General features: G+C 46.6%; 1 protein-coding gene and 1 long non-coding RNA gene across 2 annotated transcripts in view; one reads left to right on the plus strand and one right to left on the minus strand.

Annotated features, from left to right (window-relative positions):
- The window catches only part of LOC138754658 (uncharacterized), a 35,670-nt gene extending 23,614 nt beyond the window's left edge, over positions 1-12,056 (plus strand). The window contains exons 4-5 of the mRNA XM_069919258.1: positions 6,738-6,814; positions 10,925-12,056. Of these exons, the coding sequence (XP_069775359.1) occupies positions 6,738-6,814; positions 10,925-11,029 (182 nt within the window). The 3' untranslated portion in view covers positions 11,030-12,056. The remainder of the gene's footprint in view (positions 1-6,737; positions 6,815-10,924) is intronic.
- LOC138754659 (uncharacterized) lies at positions 6,365-11,150 on the minus strand. Its single transcript, XR_011351863.1, has 3 exons — positions 10,892-11,150; positions 9,108-9,215; positions 6,365-6,823 (listed from the first exon to the last, which is right to left on the minus strand). It is a non-coding gene; the product is annotated as an uncharacterized lncRNA (long non-coding RNA).
- Positions 12,057-20,458: the final 8,402 nt, after the last annotated feature.

Here is a 20,458-nt window from a genome sequence, read left to right on the forward strand (position 1 = left end):
AATTATATAAGAAATTGAAGGAATATGGAGAAGTGTTGGGTTACAAGATCAACGTAAATAAAAGTGAAGCAATGACTATAAATAATGCGGATTTCTCAAAATTTAAGAAGGAATCACCATTTAGATGGCAAATGCAAGCAATAAGATACCTAGGTGTACAAATAAACAAAAATCTCGGCCAACTATATAAACTCAATTATTATCCACTAATGAAAAAATTACAGGACGATTTAGAGCATTGGAAAGATTTACCACTAACACTAATAGGAAGGATAAACTGTATTAAAATGAAAATTTTTCCAAGGATATTATACCTATTTCAGGCATTGCCAATACAACTGACAGAGAAATTCTTCAAGGAGTTAAAGAAAATAATAAGGAAATTTTTATGGAAAGGGGGGAAACCGAGGATAGCACTAGATAAATTAACAGAATGGTATAAACAAGGAGGCTTACAACTGCCAAACTTTAAAAATTATTATAGAGCCGCACAATTAAGATACCTATCAGATTTTTATCAAACAAGGGAAAAGCCAGATTGGACTAGATTAGAATTAGATAAAATAGGGGAAAAGATACCTGAACACATATAATATAAATGGGATGAAAAATTGGTACAATATAGAAGTTCTCCAGTATTACATCATCTACTCAATATTTGGTAGAAGATTCATGTAGAAAGAAATAAAACAAATTATCAATTACCAAAACTAATATTGACGCAAAACAAGTTACTCCCTTTTACAATAGATAACCTTTCCTTTAGAGAATGGGAGAAAAAAGGGATCAAAAGAAAAGAAAATTGTTTTTCAGGAAATAGATTATTATCCTTTGAACAAGTGAAAGATAAATACAATATAACTCAAGATACAGCGCTGGCATATTACCAATTGAGATCCTACTTGAAGGATAAATTAGGAAGCAGTTTGAGTTTGCCAGAGGGAAGTAACTTTGAATATGTGATTACAGATACAATGATAATCAAAAGATTTATAACAAATATGTATATTAAACTGCAAGAAAAGGAGAATGAGGAAACAAATGGTAAAACTAAACAAAAATGGGAACAAGATTTAAATATAAAGATAAAAAAGGAAACATGGGAGAAGTTATGCTCTGGAACGATGAGAAATACAATAAATACGAGGTTACGTATGATACAATATAACTGGATACACAGGCTATACATTACGCCTCAAAAGTTAAATAAATGGGACCCAACACTATCTGATAGATGTTTTCGATGTAAAAAAGAAATGGGAACAACAATTCATGCAATCTGGACATGTGAGAAAGTAGAAAAATTTTGGGAAGATCTCAATCAGATATTAAATAAAATAACAGAAAACAATATACCAAAGAATCCAGAGATCTTCCTCCTAAGTAACATAAAAAACAAAGAATTTGGAATTGATTTGGAGGATGCACAAAAAAGATTTGTTAAGATAGCTCTAGCCGTAGCAAAAAAATGTATTATGTCAACCTGGAAATTGGAAGATAATTTGAAAATACAACAATGGTATATAGAAATGAATAAATGTATTCCATTAGAAAAAATAACATATAGTTTAAGAAATAATATTGAAATATTCGAACAAATATGGGAGCCTTACATTAAACATAATAGCGAAAACCTACCGGGGACAATCACTACCTAAGTTAACGGAAGGAAAAGGAAATGAAAAGAATGGACTCAGTGGAATTTCTGGTGTATTTTTATTGAATGACAACATTGTCTGACTGGTTTAATGTATCCTAGATTTTATACTTTAAATGGACGTGAGTGGGGAGGTAGGGAGGGTGGGATGGGAGGAGGGAGGGGGGGGAGAAAATGGCTCTGTATATGTGTGAAAAGGAAAAAGTGTGTATCATGGTTAATGTGATTTATGGTGTGAAAAATAAAAAATTTAAAAAAATATATATATCACTTTTAGGTACGCCTAACTTTAACAAGGTTAGAAAAAGGTCCTTTCTTGTCAGTCCGTTCTTGGCAGCAGCCCCTCTCTTTTCATCCTGCTTGTCTGATTTAACTTGGGCTGTACGTGAGTGGATTTTACTTCCCAATTCTAATTCTCGAAGCCCAGATAAGGCGTGCACCGCCTCAAACACAGGGTGCCCAATTAGTGGACTAGTTACGGACAGAACCAGCCCCCGTGTAGTGGGTTGGGCGGAACAAACCAATCTGGTATGCATTCCGGCTGTGAATATCTCTTCATCAGGGCTCCCCCCATGTACCCACAGCCTCAAACGCCCTGCATACAAAGCAGAGGCCAGGGCCTGCTGACAAATTACTGCTATACTCTCCTCTGGGGTGCCCCAATTGTTCTGCAAATGTAAATCCCAATCTACTGGTGATGGGTATACTCATAGCAGGGCATCCCCTAGAGTGGCAAGTAAGTAATCCATCTCTCTCCCTCTACCCGCAGCTCAGCAGTGACCCGGATATCAGTAGTCAATGTTCCTAATCCCAACAATTCCTCAGGGGTTAAATAATCATTACGCCTCCTTGTTCCCAGACGTGCAGGAGCCAGGCCTCCAGAGTTTCTCCCGCCTTTTGCCTAAATCGATCTTCGATGGCAGCCAGCTCTTTTATAGAGAAGTCATGTATCATTGACTGATCTTGACCTCTGCTCCCACTTTGGCCCACAGGGTCCTTTGCCCAGTGGACGGGACGAGGCCTAGGCCTTCCCGTAGAAGGGGTGGGCCATTGAGCATAAGCAGGGATTTGGGTATTTTCCCCTGGGTCCACTTGGGAGATTGGGGTATCTATCCCTTCCATCTCTACCCTTACATCATCCCCCCTTCTGTCTGTTTGGGAAGTCTGCTGCCTTATGGGGCGGGCATGAACAGCAGGTGGAGAGGGTGTAGACACATGTTAGGGAGTATCTGCATCATTACCATTGTCATTCCAGATATTCCAATCCCAATCCTCAATTACATCAGGATCGTCACCATTCATTATCATGGCACGAATATGATATGGATCGGGTTCTACTCCATGCCTTTCTTTATCTGCATAGAGCTGCTGCCGGAGTTTAATATTACGGCAGATCGTTTGGACGTGCTTATCTTCCCATTCTTTGGCTCTGTCCTGACTGGTGCGAACAATCTCGCTCATCATGGAACAGCGTTGTCGCATGGCGTCTAGCTCCTCCTCTAATTGCTTTCTCTTGCGCTGAGATTCTACTTCTCTTTGAACTGATTCTGCTTCACGCTGAACGGAGTGGCGTAAGGCTGTGGCCAGCAACCAAAAACCATCCATCAGCGTCCCCTTTTTATCAGGAAATTTTCTTTCTCGAAGGAGAGTGGCAACCCGCTCTCCCAGAGGTGCACTTGATGGGTCTAACTTCTCATCCCAACAAATGGGTGGTCCCAACAAAGACAGGGTATTGGCTAACATGCCAAACCCATCGTCTTTGGAAGTCCATCCAGGAATCAAGAACTGCTCAGGGCTCACCTCTTTCTTTCGGTGAAACATCTTGAGACCAACCCTGCTCGCTGCACCAATTGTCTTGGGTAAACTTATACCTCTCATTTTGTTCGTTTTAGATTGGTCACAGTGTTTGAGCTACCGAAAGAAAATAGACACACACACCGAGAGCAGTTCAGTTTATACAAATGTTTATTACAAATTCAAAAGCTGATTTCACACTACAATATGCAAGCCCTTCCCAACTATACTTATCAACGCTTGGACTGGTCCCAACTGCCGATGTGAGGCAACGACTGCACACTTGTAGTTGGTTGTCAGGGCGCCGGTAGCAACTTCTCCACCTCCCTGACCGGGACGTTGGCTGGACTCCAGAAGTTCTTCTTCTTGCTGAAAGATGTTGCCACCTCTCGGAGAGTCTCAAACTTCAGCAGTGGGACCATGACTTATATTACCCAAAAACTGCTTACCCAAGCACCTATTCCCAGCACAGCAAGAAAGATAAGCCTAGACTTCTAACGAATAACATAATTTTCAGCTTATCACTTTGAATACAATGGTTTATTTTACATCAAGGCTAGGCCTCTGACAGTCTGTGACCAAAACAAGCAGGAAGATTAAATATTCTTGGTACACAGATGTCCTTTCGTTAGATAACAGCATCTCTGGCCCCTCGGTGGAATTTAGCTTATGTCTGTTGATTCTAAAACACAAGCAGGTTCTCAGCCTTGCAGAACCCAGAGCTGCAAGTTTAAAAAACAGGGTAGAATCTTCCATTACAGATGTGTCGCCAATCTGTAAGGGCAGAAGTGTGGAAGGACAAAATGCATGGTTTGCAGGTCTGGTCAGCCAAGGTTGTGGAGGCTTGTGAGTTTAGGGGAGATGTTGGATTATTTCTGGTGTGTTCAAAGTTCAAATTAATTGTCAGAGTAGATGAATGACATCACATAGACCCAATGAACTTCTCTGGACAAAATGATGTATTGGGGAAGTGGTGAGGGCTTCAAACAGGGAATGTTCATACATCCTGTACATGGCCAGATGCAACACAGAGAAGTTTCTGTGAAGTATACCATGTCATGGAGCGTTGACAGCAAGTAACCAACGTTTTGGACCTGAGCTCTTCGGCAAGGTTTAAGCAAGTAGCTGACAAGTGTTTCAAGGGCTAAGGGGAGAAGTCTGGGCTGTAGGAGTGAGTGAGAAAATAGATCAGTTTAGGAGAGTAAATGGCAGTTCTGGAGAAACTCAGCAGGTCAAATAGGTTACACTATAGAGCAAAGATAAAGATACAGAACCTACATTTAGGGCTTCAGCCCTTCATCAAGGGAGGAGTAAAAACATTTTGTTTGGCTGCCTGTCTACATTTTCTGACCACTCTTAGAGATTTGTGTTCAGTTCTGGTCACCTCTTTACAGGAAGGATGTCGCAAGATTTGCAGAGCTGGGACTTTTCTCTTTGGAGCATAAAAGGATGAGAGGAGACTTGACAGAGGTCGACACCATTCTGAGAGGCGTAGTTTTTTTTTTACACCATAAATCACATTAACCATGATACACACTTTTTCCTTTTCACACATATACAGTCTGAGAGGCGTAGTTAAGGTGGACAGAGAGTGCCTGTTTTCCAGGGTGGGAGAAGCAAACACCAGAGGACGTCTGTGCAGAGTGAAGGGAGGGAAGTTTAGGGGAGACGCCTGGGGTACATTTTTTTTTTACACAGAGAGTCATGGGTGCCTGGAATACCTTGCCAGGGTTGCTGGTGGAGGCTGGAACATTTGGGGTGTTTAAGAGACTCTTAGACAGGTACATGGATGGAAGAAAAATAGAGGGTTCGGGAGGTTTTTTTTGGTAGAAATATATAGTTTTGAATCTAAACACAGACCCACCGCCATCTGGGCCATCAAGCCTGCCCCACCAGTCAATGAGATCATAGCTGATCTGATTATTGACTCAACTCCACCCACCTTCCTTTTCCCCATATCCCTTCATTCCTTTTTTATGTAAGAATCTATCAAACTGAACCTTAAATGTTTAATGAAGTCACCTCAACCGTTTCCCTGGGCAGAGAATTTCACAGATTCACGACTCTCTGGGATAAACAGTTTTTCCTCATCTCCGTCTTAATTCTACTTCCCTGAATCTTGAGGCTGTGTCCCCCTAGTTCTGGTCTCACCTCCCAATGAAAACAATTTTCCTGCCTCCACCTTATTTCTCCCTTTCGTGATTTTATATGTTTCTATAAGTTCTCCTCCCATTCTTCTGAATTTGAGTTAGATTAATCCCAGGTGATTTAGTGTCTCCTCATAGGTCAACCCCCTCATCTCCCGGATCAACCTGGTGAATCTCCACTGGACCGCCTCCAAGTCTCCTCAAGTACGGAGATCAGAACTGTACCCAGATCTCCAGGTTCGGCCTCACCAGGGCCTTGTTCAGTGGCAGTAGGACCTCCCTGCTCTTGAATCCAATTCCTCTGGCGATGAAGGCCAACAGTCCCATTTCCCTTCTTAATAACCTGTTGTACCTGAAACCCATTTTTGCGATTCATGCACAAGCCCTCCCAAGTCCTTCTGCATGACAGCATGCTGCAGTCTTTCACCATTTAAATAATAATCTGCTCTTCTATTTTTCCTACCCAAGTGGATGACCTTGCATCTGCCAGACCTTTGCCCACTCACCTAATTTAACAATGTCCTTCTGCCGCCTCTTCACACCTCTGTACAATTTGCTTTTCCACTCAATTTAGTATCATCCTAAACTTTGCTACATGATCCTCTGTCCCCTCTTCCAGATCATCAGTGTAAATGGTGAACAGCTGTGGGCCCAGCATGGACCCCTGCAGCCCCCCCCCCCACTTACCCCTGTCTGCCAATCAGAAACACCCCCATTTATCCCGACTCTCTGCCTTCTGTCAGTGAACCAATCCTCAATCCCTGCCAATATACTTCCCCCGACCCCACTCATCTGTATCTTATTAATAAGTCTCTTGTTCAGCACCTTATCAAATGCCTTCTGGAAATCCAAGTACAACATCAACCTGTTCCCCTCTATCTACTGGACCCATTATATCCTCAAAGAACCCCAGCAAGTTGGTCAAGCAAGACCTGTTGTTACATCGCCAGTGATCAGGACCGGGATTCAAATCCCACACTGTCCTCCAACCATTCGAATGATACCGGGGATTGTAGGTTAATTGGATGTAATTGGGCGGCCCAGGCTCGTGGGCTGGAAGGGCCTGTTACCATGCTGTAAGCCTAAATTTTCAATAAAAATCAGATAAATTCTATTGCTCCCCAACTGTTTTACACCAGGTTGTCATCAACGGAGAGAGTCAAACACGGAAAGATTTGTCCAGCTTGGTGGAGCTTCACAGCAAGACGTGAATAAGGTATGGTGCCTGTGGGTGAGACAGAGACAAAACAATCTGTTTAATCAATTACATCAACTGAGCCCCCTCTCCCTTCTCCCATATGGTCAAAGGGATGTTTGTAGCTTCAGAAGTTGAAGGTGTTGATGCAGTACAGATTTGACCACAAATCTGATCTGCTCTTCACTGAAGTCCACAGGTGGCAGTGCTGACGGAGAAGGAGGTGGTGACTGCAGCTGCAATCTGTCTGGTCCTGTGGACAACGTCTCGGGTTAAAATGACCCCTCCCCCCACATCTAGTTTAGCGTCAGATGGAGTTACAGAGAGGTCTGTCCACCACTATAGCGTGGATCTCTCAGTGGTCACCCCTTTCAGTTCCTTGTCCCATTCCCTCACTGACATGTCCGCCCACAGTCTCGCGCACAGCCAGACTGAGATCACCCACAACACCTCATCTTCCGTCTGGACCCCCTCCCACCAGATGACATTAACATCGACTTCTCTGGCTTCCGTTAAACTCCCCACACCCTGTCGGATTTTTGCCAGTTCTCTCTCTTTCACTCTCCCCTTCCCTTTTCCCTCTGCCTCCTTTCACAGATCCAAAATCAATTCTCATCTTTCCTCTTACCATATCCATATCTTATCTGGACTCCTCCCCCAGCCGGTCTTCAGTCTTGATTCTGACACCTTCCTGTTCATTGCTTATACCTTGAGGAAGGCCTCAGGCCCGAAACCTCGGTGATGTATCTTTACCTCCTGTGGACGCTGCGAGACCGGCCGGGGTCCTCCAGTGTTTAACTACAATCACGGTGTCTGCAGACCTTTGTGTTTCACTCCTTCACCCCCCCCCCAAGTTCTGCTTCTACAGAACCAAAAACACCCCCCTCTCTCCCAGCCAATTCTCCCCTTTGCTCATTCCTGTGTCCCATCCTTGTCCAATGGACTCCTTTCGTCTGTTGGTCCTCCCCCTCCCATTCCTCCCGTCCCAGCCTTTTAATTCAGACGCCTGGCTGCTTTTTACCCTTGAGGACAGGCTCAGGCCTAAAACATTAGGAATGTATCTTTACCTCCTTTGGATGCGGAAAGACCAGCCGAGTCCCTCCAGCGCCCAGCAACTCCCTGAGTCTATATCATCCATTTAAGCCTATTTTTAAAAACATTTTACCCACATTCTCAACTTACCCCACACCTGCCCTCAAGGGTCAATTTACAGTAACCGATGAACCGACCAACCCACACAGCTGTGGGATGTTGGAGGAGATCAGAGCACCCGGGGGTGACAGGAAGTCAACACAAATATCACCGGGGATCTGACTCTGGGAGGCAGCAGGTCTTCCAGAGGCATTTGCGTCCGAAACCGAGCCTCAGTGCCTTTCTTACCAGTGTGAAGGATTCAAGGGAATTCTGTCCAGGAAGCAGGGAAGGCCATGAGATATAGGAGAAGGAGAAGGCCATTTGGTCCATCAAAATCACTCCACCATTTCACCATGATCCCTTCTCCCCCTCCCCTGCTTCTCCCATAACCTGACTATCAACCTCTGCCTTAAATACACCCAATGACCCGGCCTCCACAACCACCTGCGGCAACAAGTTCCACAGATTCACCGCCTTCTGGCTGAAGAAATTCCTCCGCATCTTTGTTCTAAGTGGACGCTCTTCCATCCTGAATTTCTCCCCTTTTGTCCAAGACTCTCTTACTGTAGGAAACAACTTTTCTGCATCTACTCTGTCCAGGCCTTTCAACATTCAAAATGCTTCTATGAGATTCCCCCCTCATTCTTCTGAGCTCCAAGGCATCTAGTCCAAGCCCCGTCAAACATTCCTCATAGGCCAAACCCTTCATTCCAGGAATCATTCTCGTAAATCTTCTCTGAACCTCTCTAACCTTTCTTCAACGAGGAGCCCAAAACTGCTCCCAATTCTCCACGTGAGGTCTCCTCAGGGCCTTATAAAGCCTCAACATCAAATCCCTGCTCTTAGATTCTATTCCCCTTGAAATGAACGCCAGTGTCACATTTGCCTTCTTCACCACCGACTCGACCAGTGGTTCACCTTCAGAGCATCCAGCTTGAGGACTCCCAGGTCCTTTTTCTTGTTCTATCCCCAAAAATTCCTTGATGCCTTCAATGCCCAGAAATCCATTGGCCTTATTTTTTTACTTAACGCTATGGCTAAGCCTCCTGGATGGAGACATTCAACATTTCATCATCTTCTGAGTGAAGAAATGTCTCCTCGCATCAGAACGTCCAGCAACTCCGTTCCCATCAGTGGAAAGGCACAAATGAGATGACATGGACACAAACTCAAAACAGACCTGAGATTTACAGAAGCCTTTTCTCCCAGAGGGTAGTGAATCCCTGCAACGCTTTGCCCCCAGGGTTGAGGACGTCAGATCAGTCCATATCTTTAGGGTGGAGACAGTCTGAAAGATGGAGGAATTAAAGGTTTACATTTTATATTTAGTCATACATCACAGTAACAGACTCTTCCGGCCCATGAGCCCGTCCCACCCAATTAACCTACAACTCTCAGTATGTTTTGAACAGTGGGAGGAAACTGGGGCCCGCGCAGATACACGGAAAATGTACAAGCTCCTTACAGAGAGCGCCGGATTCAAACCCCGGTTGCTGGCGCTGTAACAGTGTTGCACTGACTGCTCCACTGACCGTGCCATGTTATGGGCCAGCACAGAACACCCATGATCTTATTGGATGGCGGGTCAGGTTTGAGGGGTCGTCTGCCCTTCTCTTCTGATAAGACATCATATAACCAGAAACAGGCCAGTTCGGCCCTTCTAGTCCATGTCAGACACCTTCTCCCACCCAGTCTCATTCACCCATGCCTGGTCCATAGCCCTCCACATCCCTCTCGTCCATATACCTATCCAACTTCTCCTTAAATATTAAAATTGGACCTGCATCGACCACTTTGGCCGGAAGCTTATTCCACACTCCCACCGCCCTCTGATTCCCTCTCATGTTTCCCCTAAACTTTTCCCCCTTCAATCTCAGTCCATGTCCTCTTGTTTGAATTTCCCCCACTCTCAATGGAAAAAGCCTGTCCAAACAAAGCAAATTCCCATTACAATTAGTTCCTCTTCAACTGGGATCAGCTGCTATGAAACCTCCACGAACCCTCCAATAAGTCTCATCTCAACTGCAAGATAATTTCTGTTCACAAGGCTATGTCCTGATTAGTGGAATCCACACAGGGCTTTCGGAAACACAAGAGAAACTTTCACTGGGGTCAACTGGTCAAGAGAACAGCTGGTCAGCCAGCACCTTCTAGAGACCAGTTCTCTAGTGAAACAGGGAGGGGGGGGGAGAAGGGAGAAAGGGAGTAGGGGGAAGGAGGGAGGGGAGGGAGGATGGAGAAGGGAGGGAGGAAAGGGAGAGAGAAAGGGGAGGGGGGGGGAGAAGGGAGAAAGGGAGTAGGGGGAAGGAGGGAGGGGAGGGAGGATGGAGAAGGGAGGGAGGAAAGGGAGAGAGAAAGGGGAGGGGGAGGAGGAAGGAGGTGAAGGGAGGGGGATGGGAGGGAGGAGGAAGGAAGGAGGGAGGGGAGGAAGAAAGGAGGGGAGGGAAGATGAAGGAGGGGAGGGAGGAAGGGGGAGGAGGGAGGGGAAGGAGAAAGGGGAGGGGAGGAAGGGAGGGGAGGGAGGAGGAAGGAGGGGAGGGAGAAAGGGAAGGGAGGAAAGAAGGGGAGGGAGGATGGAGGAGGGAGGGGAGGGTGAAAAGGGAGGGAGGGAAAAGGGAGGAGGGAGGGAGGAAGGAGGGGAGGGAGGAAGGGAAGGAGGGAGGGGGAAGGGAGAAAGGGGAGGAGAAAGGGGAGGGGAGGAAGGAGGGAGGGAAGAAATGGGGAGGGAGGAAGGAGGGGAGGGAGGAAGGAGGGAGGAGGGAGGAGGGGGAGGGAGGGAGAGAGAAAGGGGGAGGTGAGGGGTGGGATAAAGGGGAGGGGAGGGAGAAAGAGGGAGGGAGGTTAAACCATCGTGCAATTTCCACAGAATCACAGCAGCCTGAGGGCTTCACTCCTGCCCCTGGTGGTGCCCTGCCCCTCCCAAGTATGTGAACCCCTCGCCTCCTTTTATAAGTACTGACCAACCTGGCGTTTTGAATCTTGCTCCCCTCTCCGCAGCCTCAGATCACGTACTGCCTCTTACAGCTTCCTCACGGCTGCAGCCCCACCGCTGGTGAACCGGACACAGGCATCGTTTACACCGTGTCCAGGAAGGTGCAGTGAGGGTGAAGGGTGCATCGTGGGCCGAGGTAGGGAGTGCAAGAAGGATGCAAACTCTCAGCGAAGTCAGGCCGGATGCAAGAGACCGGCTGGGATGGAGACCCCATGTTTGGCGTTGGTTTGCCGGGATGATGTAAATTGGTGACTTGGATCCTGGAACAGGAACCTCAGCCTTTGAGTGGAGCAAAGGATCATTTCAAAAATTCAGATTTATTGTCAGGACATTCACGACATCACCTACAACCCTGAGATTCTTTTTCCCTGTGGGCCAGGCAGAATTAGGGTTAGAACCCTAACTCTAGCCCCTTATTGGGAGAATTACCCCTTATTGGGAGAGTTACCCCTTATTGGGAGAATTACCCCTTATTGGGAGTGCAGAAAAAACTATAAAGAAATGTAAACAGACTCTGCAATGACGTGCACAAGTCCAAGTCATAAATGAGACCCTGACTGTTGAGGGGTCTGATGGTGAAAGGGGAGTATCTGTTCCTGACTGAACCTGGTGGGGTGAGTCTTGTGGCCCTGATATTCAAGATTCAATTTATTTTGTCTTGTAATAAAGAATTTGTTTTCGTCGGCTGTAAGGCAGACAGATTTGCCATCGGCAGAGAATTACCTCTTCCAGTCAGAGAAAGAGAGCCCCCCCACCCCTCCACAGCCACACAGAGCTCCTGATATGAACCTCCCTCTCCCACCTGGGTGGTGCAGGGCCTTCTGATGCCCAGAGATGCTCTCGGTGGAGGGGAGGGCTTTGCCTGTCACATTGGAGATCAGAAGCCAAGGCCCGTTCTGAGAAAGGACGTTGAGCAATGGAAACGCTGAGATGGCCTCATTGATAATGCTGCAAAAATTGCAGTTGCAGAGTTCAAACCCTTTGTCTGCAGGTCCCTGACAGCAGAGATAGCTTTAACCAAGCAGGTGCAAACACTTATGTCTTCCTGATGTGTATTAGTTTAAATATAATCCCACTGTTTTTAAAAGCTGTGTATTAAACTGATGCAAGGCCAACAATAAATCAATATTATCAGAATAGGTGGCAATAATTGAAATCGTGAATCTTGACAAGTTAGGTTAAATATAGAAAGTCAACTGGTCTTTTGTTCTGAAATTACAGGAGGCAAAGATCTTTTGTTTGGTCAAAAATAGACTTTATTCACAATAAATTATTTAACTGAAGATCAGAGGCTCCCCCTGTAATGCGCGTCGAAAGAACCAAAGACTTGTTGATCCAAACCAAGGCTTTTATTAACTAGAAGACTGGAATGTATCACAAGTAGGTTGACCAGTCCAGAATGACCTGGTCTGGCTAGGAGCAATCCTTTAAGATGTGCCAGTAGGTGTGGCTACGCTCTCAGCCAATCACAGTTATCCTACACTACCATCTGTACATATGTACATATACACATTTGTGATAGAATCTGTACTATCAGAGCCCCCTGTCACGCTGCCGCTGGAGGTGAGCCATGACAAGGACCCCGACATCCCTCTCCACCTCGCCTGCCGATCAAGGGCAGAGCCACCCAGAGGTGAGGCTGCATTGCCATTGGTGCCACACCGGAGCAGCTTGCCCCCACCGCCCCCCTTTCCCTTTCCCCTGGGTGCGACTCTGAGCTCCATTCTGAGCGACTCTGGAGAAGCCGTTGCAAAATGAGTGCTGGGTGAGTATTGTGGCCGTACCTGAGAGCGACTGCCCCCTTGTGAATTGGGGGTGCCGTTCATGTGTGTGAGCGAGGGGTGTTGGGTACTGAAGTTTAATCCACGCGTCCACATTCAAGAATGGTGATTAATAATGATCTGACGTGAGTTAATGTTTATTGGAGGTGTGTGTGTGAGAGAGAGAGTGTGTGTTTCCCTGTTGCAAATTTCCCCACATGTAAAGAAAGATCATTTGTTGATAAACAGTGTCCAGGACTTGTTACTGAATCACCCTCCAAGCTCATTCTCACCAGCTCAGGGAGATTACAGACATGCCAACTGATAAAGTGGAACCTGAAAGTTGTCAATACAATCACAAGAAGGCTCGCCAGCAGCTGTACTTCATGAGGTGTCTGGGGAAATTCGGTACGACACCAAAGACTTTCGTAAACTTCAGGTGGACTGCGGAGAGCTTTCTGACCGGTTGCATCACTGCCTGGTACGGAGGCGCCAACTCTCAGGACAAGTAAAAACTCCAGAGGGTTGCTAACTCAGCTTGCGATCACAGGGCAACAGACTCCACTCCATCGAGGATGTTGGCATGAGGCATTGTCTCTAGAAAGCAGCCTCTATCCTCAAAGGCCCCCTTCACTCTGCTACCATCAGGAGAAGTCCAGGAGCCTGAAGACAGCGGCACAATGACGGCTTCTTTCCCCCCTCCCCCCAGCTATCACATTCCTGAACGGACAATGACCCCCGGACACGGCCTCACTCTCTCTGTACTTCGGCAGTTTTCAGATTGTGTGTTTGGAACTGTGATGTACAGTAACGTTTGCACCTGTAATGGATGATAATATTGCTGCAAAACAACAAACTTTATGTGAAAGAACCACAGATGCTGGTGGAACTCGCAGCATCCACAGGAGGGCAAAGATACATTACTGAGGGCCGAAGGGCCTATATTGTGCTGTGATGTTCTATTACTGCCGTTTTGTGGGCTCAGGCCCGAAACGTCGGTAATATATCTTTATCGCCAATGGACGCTGCGAGACCGGATGAGAGCCTCCAACATCTCTGTGGACAATCACAGCATCTGCAGAATTTCACATTTCACTCAACGAATTTCTTGACACGTATTCGGATTCTAAAAATTGCTGTGGGTTTTTTTTAAGGAAGGAATATATGGGATCGGCCCTGGGTCCATTGTTGTTTGTCATATATGTTAATGATCTAGATGATTGGGCGGTCAATTGGATTAATAAGTATGTAGATGATACGAGGTGTTGTGGACAGTGAGGAAGGTTTTCAAAGTTTGCAGTGGGATATAGGCCGGTGAGAAGAGTGGGCTGAAAGATGGCAGATGGAGATTAATGCAGGTACATAATCCTTTATCCGGAACCCTTGGGGGACAGCATGTCCCGAATTTTGGATTTTTCCAGATTTCAGAAAAGCCAGCTACCCCAGATTTAAGCTGCTGTCTCCACCCCCACCTCCTTCCAGTCATGCTGCCGTCTCACCCCCTCGCCTGCCCGAGTCGTGCTGCCATCTCTTCCTCCCCCCCCCCACCCCCCTTGCCAGTTTTTGGAGCTTTCCCGATTTTAGATGTCCGGATAAAGGATTGTGTACCCGTACTGAGAAGTGTGAAGTGAGATTGGACTAATCAGCAAAGGTCCTACACATTAAATGGGAGACAATTGAGGAGATGCAGTAGGAATTCTGGTATGTAATTCCCTGAAAGTGGAATCACATGGTTGTGGTTCAGGTTCATGTGACTCCCACAGGTTAAGATCCAGGCCAAAGTTGAGGTAGAAAGCACATGTTTATTTCAGGGATGCAAACAGGACAACGGGGTCGATATCCTCGGCAAACCTCTACACACACACACACGGTGAATATACACCGGATAACGAGGGAGGAACTGACAGAAACTGGGGGGGAAGTTACGTGAATGCTCACATTCAACATATCAAGGTGATACTACGTGCCCCCACTCCTTGACTGGTATGGACGCAGCTCTTGCTACCTGACCTCGGGCCTCACCCCAACCCAGTCTGAAAGGTGGTACTTACGTGCCATGAGGAGTCCAGAGGCAGAACAAAGGGGCACATGGTCCTTTATAGTTCTAGGGGCAGTACTGGGGGGTGGGAGCAATCACGGGTCTGGCTGGGCCCCGTTGGCTGCTGTGGCCAATGGCTCAAAGCCAATTGGAGGGATCAGCCAAGGTGATTCACCTGGGCCAATGGGGTGAAGGTCAGGGCTGAGTCTGGGCGGGCTGCAGCACCCGATGATTTAGGTGGGCCCATTACAAGGGTCACCTTGATAGCTTGGGGTGAGTCTTTGACCTTGATTGGCAGATGGTGTGTCCTCCGAACAGGAGCGCAGCAGCACCACCCAGTGGTGGATGCAGCCTCTCCTTTGCAGTGGTGAAAATATTGAGGTTGGGAGTTGGGTCGTCACGTTGAAGTCATAAAAGGCATTAGTGAGGCCAAATTTGGAATATTGTGTGCAGTTTGGGGTCGCCGAATTATAGGAAGGACCTCAACAAAATGGAGAAAGTGCAGAGAAGATTTTCAAGGATGTTGCCTGGGTTTCAGGGTTTGAGTTCCAAGGAAAGGTTAAACAGGCTGGGACTTGACCTGGAGTGCAGAAGATTTGATAGAGGTGTTTAAAATTCTGAGGGGGACAGATAGGGTCAATGTGGACAGGCCTTCTCCATTGAGAGTGGGGGAGATTCAAACAAGAGGACATGGACTGAGATTGAAGGGGAAAAAAGTTTAGGGGAAACATGAGGGGGAATTTCTTCACTCAGAGGGTGGTGGGAGTGTGGAAAGAGCTTCCGGCCAAAGTGGTCGATGCGGGCTTGATTTTAATAGTTAAGGAGAAGTTGGATGGGTATATGGATGAGAGGGGTATGGAGGGCTATGGGGTGGGGCGGGTTATTGGGACTGGGTGGGAGAAGGTGTTTGGCATGAACAAGAAGGGCCGAACTGGCCTGTTTGTGTGATGTATTGTTATATGGCTGGTATTACTAACATTGAAGGCTGAAGGTCCTGTGTGTCATGTTCTATGTTCTAAATGAAAGTTTATACCTAATGAAAACCTGGCAGCAGGAAAAACTGTTGAAGTGTGAATTATTTAACTCAACAGTTGCAACAGATGGGTGATATTAGATATCAATCTGAATACAAGTTTCCTGTCCTACAAAGCCATTCACTCAGCTATGCAATGAAGTCATTATTGCTTTTGTCAATGCATCCATTGTGCTCTCCCCCACTTTAACTGTATGAACTCCAGAAATTTTTGTCTTCTACACTCCAGGTAAAGACCCAGCCTGTGGCTTTCTAGTGCCTTGTACAAAGAATCTTGCAGTCATTGAAATGCAAAATTTGAGCTGACTTATCAGTTGCAGTTCATAGAACAATGGGTCATTGTTGGCAAAATTCCAGGGGAAAGGGTGGGAAGAGGTGTAGTCGAGGAGACTGGGGTTTTAATGATCGCTGCTTTCCCCACAGGCATGGCTTGTTCCTTCTTTGTACCTTTGAGTGATCTGCTGAGCAGATTCTACTTTCCCAGAAACAGGCTTGGATGTTTTGCCAGGTTTCAGGCAGCTGGGCCAAATAAACAAGTTCAGGCTTTATTGTCTGGAGCGTAGAAGAATGAGGGAAGATTTGATGGAGAGATCTAAAATTATAGATTTAGATAAGAGTAAATGAAATCAGGCTTTTTTCCACTGGGGATAGAATTACAGCACAATACAGGCCCTTCAGCCCTCAATGTGGTGCCGACCCATATATTCCTGTCAAAACAAAACTAACCCACCCCCACCCCGTAAACCTCTATTTTTCTTCCATCCATGTTCCTGTCTAAGAGAGTTTTAAATGCCCCCGAAGTTCCAGTCCCCACATGAAAGGGAAAAAGGAACACACTCATACACCCACTCGCACACATACGCTCACACACACTTGCACACCCAATCTCCCTCAGACACACAACACACAGGCGGACAAGCCCATGATCTCAGCTGAAAGTTGACACATGACCTTTCAACCTCCTATTTTGTTCAGCAAGTTAGAAACGCTGAGACCTCCATCTGTGTAAAAGCATCCGTTAAGTGACATGGTTTTGCCAAATTGTTGGAAGCTTTGTCAGCAGAAATGAGAATCGCGGTGTCTTTTTGTGGAACAATTGCAGAATGGAAAAAAGGAAATGACCAGCTGACCAGGGTGAGGTCAGAAATGGAACAGGCCTGTGTGCTGAGAGATGTGGAAATAAAGGAACCACAAATGTCACCAGACTCTTTACAAATTTCTACTGGTTGTATCACTGTCAGGTACAGAGGCACCAACTCTCAGGACAGGAAAACTCCAGAGGGTTGTGAACTCAGCCTGCGACATCACAGGCACCAGACTCCACTCCGACGAGGACATCTACACGAGGCGGGGTCTTAAAAATGTAGCCTCTATCCTCAAAGACCCCACCACCCAGGTCGTACCCCCTTCACTTTGCTACCATAGGGAAAGAGGTACAGGAACCTGAAGATGACCACTCAGCGGCACAAGGACAGCTTCCCCGCCCCCCCCCCCCACCGCCGCCATCAGATTCCTGAATGATCCCCAGACATGGCCTCACTCTCTTCTTTTTGCCCTGATGAATTTATTTCTCAAATGCAATTTTAATATTTGAACTGTGACACTGCCGCAAAACAACGAATTTCGTGACGTGTTCAGGACAATAAATTCTGATGTGACTCTGAAGATGCAGGGTCTTCAACCTGAAACATCGACTCACCTTTGCCTCCACAGGTGTAACTCAACCTTCCGAGTTTCTCAAGCAGCTTGTTTTCCTGCTCCGTCTGTGTCTCCACACTACCTTCTGACATCAGACGTGCCTTCAATGTGGGAAAGCAAGTGCATCTTATGTCAGCACCCAGTTCCACCCAGAGGGCCTCAGGCTCGGACCCTGCCCTTGTGAACCCCGCGAAAATGTCGTGATGAGTTACACTGGACAACAAAGATTCTGCTTCCTGAACACCTTGGGTGTATTTTATGAATTTTGAGTTCCTGATCACGAAAATCACCTTCAAACTTTGGATCACACACCGTTTTTTAGATATTAACCTAGTTTTATGATTTCCTGTCATATTTTAAGTCTACTTCAAGCGTACAAATGAAACGCAACATGTCGTTGAAAATTCATTTCTTGCTTTCGCACTTGGACACCATCCCCACTGATCTCGATGCCCCGTCAGTGAAGGACACAGTGAAAGGTTTCACCAGGACATTGCGGCCCTAGGAAAGCGGTATCAGGGCAACTGAAATCTGTCAACACCGGCCGACTATTGTTGGACACTGACAGGAGAGGCATCAGATGCTGAGTACAAACAAAAATCAGCGGCAAAACATTTTTAGTTCGGTTAAACTGATGTGATTAAACATGCAAAATTCAATAAAAGTTTCTCCAACTTCTGAAATTATCTTTGTGCTCAGCTAGAAGTCGTCTATCAGAATCTCATTTGTTTACAGGAAGTGAACCTTTGGAAGAAAAGTAGTTGTCCAGTGTCATTGGCTTGAAATAAAAATTTCTACTATAAACTTTTCATCGAGCATTTAAAAAATTCAGTGATCATTTCAGCCAACTTGTTGATTTGTTTTGATTGTAAATGCTTAGAAAGGGTTTTGAATACATTTGAATATGTCAGAACATGCAAATGTTTACAGGTTTGTGGGATGTTTCACCTAGGTCTGAGGATGATTCCACTTTGTATTTTTTGCATTTCATCAGTTGAGCTTCGGACAGGCAGCCCTATCCTGTTCCACCTTGGATTGAGAAAGCCCTCTCACCAGGGCCTGATCTGAGAATCCCCCCCTAGATTCTCCCCAGGTTCCAAATGGGACCCTGCCTTGGATTTGTGTGTGTGTGTGTGTGTGTGTGTGTGTGTGTGTGTGTGTGTGTGTGTATGTGTGTGTGTGTGTGTGTGTTGATCTTTTAAACAAAATGAAGGATTGAAAAGATTCTGGTGACAAAATCTGCCCCAGGACGTATCTGTCACTGTGAGCCACACAATCATCTCCAACAGCTCACAGGGGAAGCTGGACCGAAACACCATCACCTTTTCTGGTCCCGTGACAAACTGGGGAACAATGTGGCTGGTCTGACAGGATCCAACTGAGGTCACCAAATGGTTAAATGCACAAAAACCTTTGGCCAACTTCCTACTTTCCAACTCCCTGGACTTACTCCCTGTTTACAGTAAATGCATGCTCTGTGTACATAAACACATGAAAATCCCCTATTTCCATGTCATTGTCAAACTTGGGTCACTCCCCCCTTCCAACCTGATCAACATCTCTTTATGCTACCTCTTTACTAATCTTCAACCCCCACGAATACACTTAATCATAACCACACAGTCCTTGTCTCGTGTGGTGGCTTGTCAAAAGGCGCCTGAAAACGGTTCCACTTAGGCCGGGGGAGGGAGGCACCTCCTTCCAAATTCTAATTCAATTGACTTTCTGTTACAGTCCAATTAAATTGTTTGCAAGGTGTACCTGCTTTATCCTGCAGCTGTTGTGGTGAAGCGTTGTGGGCTGCGCAGCTGAACGTTTAAGATTAGACATGCAGCACAGCAACAGGCCCTTTTGGCCCACGAGTCCGTGCCACCCAATGAACCCTGTACATTTTGAAAGTTGGGACAGTGGCATCACTAAGCTTGGTGTCACCCTACCTCCCCACCCCCCTCATGGAGCTCCTCCGTACCATACAGAATTCTTAGTACGTTAAAACACACCAAGCTGGAGAGACTCATCAGAGATACAGAACCAACATTTTGGGCTTGAGCCCTTTGACAAAGTGAGAAAACGCTGGGGAGCATCAGCATCAAAGAGTGGGAGGTGGAAGGGGGGCAGGAGATGATGGGGGGAGAAGGGTGGGGGGAGGTAGAGTAGTTGTTGGGCACTACCGTAGCCCCAATAATTACCGAGACAAAGACTGAGGGGAATAATAGGCCTTATTCCACACAAGATTGGAGCTGGCCCAGATCCAGGCTAGGGAATACAGGGAAGGGAGAGGGTCTTGACGTTTATGGCCTAGGTCACAGGAGGAGGAGTCCAGGGGAGAGTGTCATCGGAGGGCAGGCCAGCCCGAGCCTTTACAGGTCAATGAATACATACAGTCCATACCATCACAGTAGATGAGTGTAGATTTACGAAACAGACTCGATGGGCCTAGTGGCCTGCTTATGTCCCTTTGTCTTGTGATCTTGTGACAGCAGCCCTGAGGGGAAAGGCAGGGCTGTGCAGGTGAAAGAACTGGAAAGGCAGGAAATGGGGGAGAGGGGAGAAAAGAGGGGAGGTTTTGGCTGTGAGTCGGAGGAGGCGGTGACTGGAGTTCGGGCGACGATCTGGAGCAGGGGGAGCTTGGAGAGAGTGAGGGGGTTAATTGGTCAAGGGGTCAATAAAAAGGAGGGTCAGTATAGAGGAGCGGCCCAGTGAGTGAGTGGCCCAGAGAAGGAGTGGGTCTTTGAGGTTTCAGCGAGCAGAGGCTGAGGTCGAGCGAGCTGGACTAAAGGTAAGACATTCACAGTTAATTTAATATATATCTATTTATTTTTAAAGTGTGAGGAGGAGGAAGGATGAGTGTGAGGGCAGTTTTCTGGTCTTGGTGTCATATGTGGAAAGTCATGGAGCCTTCACGTCTCCCGGACATCCACATGTGCACAAAGTGGGTTGAGCTGCCATATTTAAGGGACCGAGTCAGGGAGCATGAGCTGCAGCTCGATGACCTCTCTCTGGTTAGGGA

The sequence above is a fragment of the Narcine bancroftii genome, chromosome 2, assembly GCF_036971445.1.
Source record: "Narcine bancroftii isolate sNarBan1 chromosome 2, sNarBan1.hap1, whole genome shotgun sequence".
NCBI classification, from domain to species: domain Eukaryota; kingdom Metazoa; phylum Chordata; class Chondrichthyes; order Torpediniformes; family Narcinidae; genus Narcine; species Narcine bancroftii.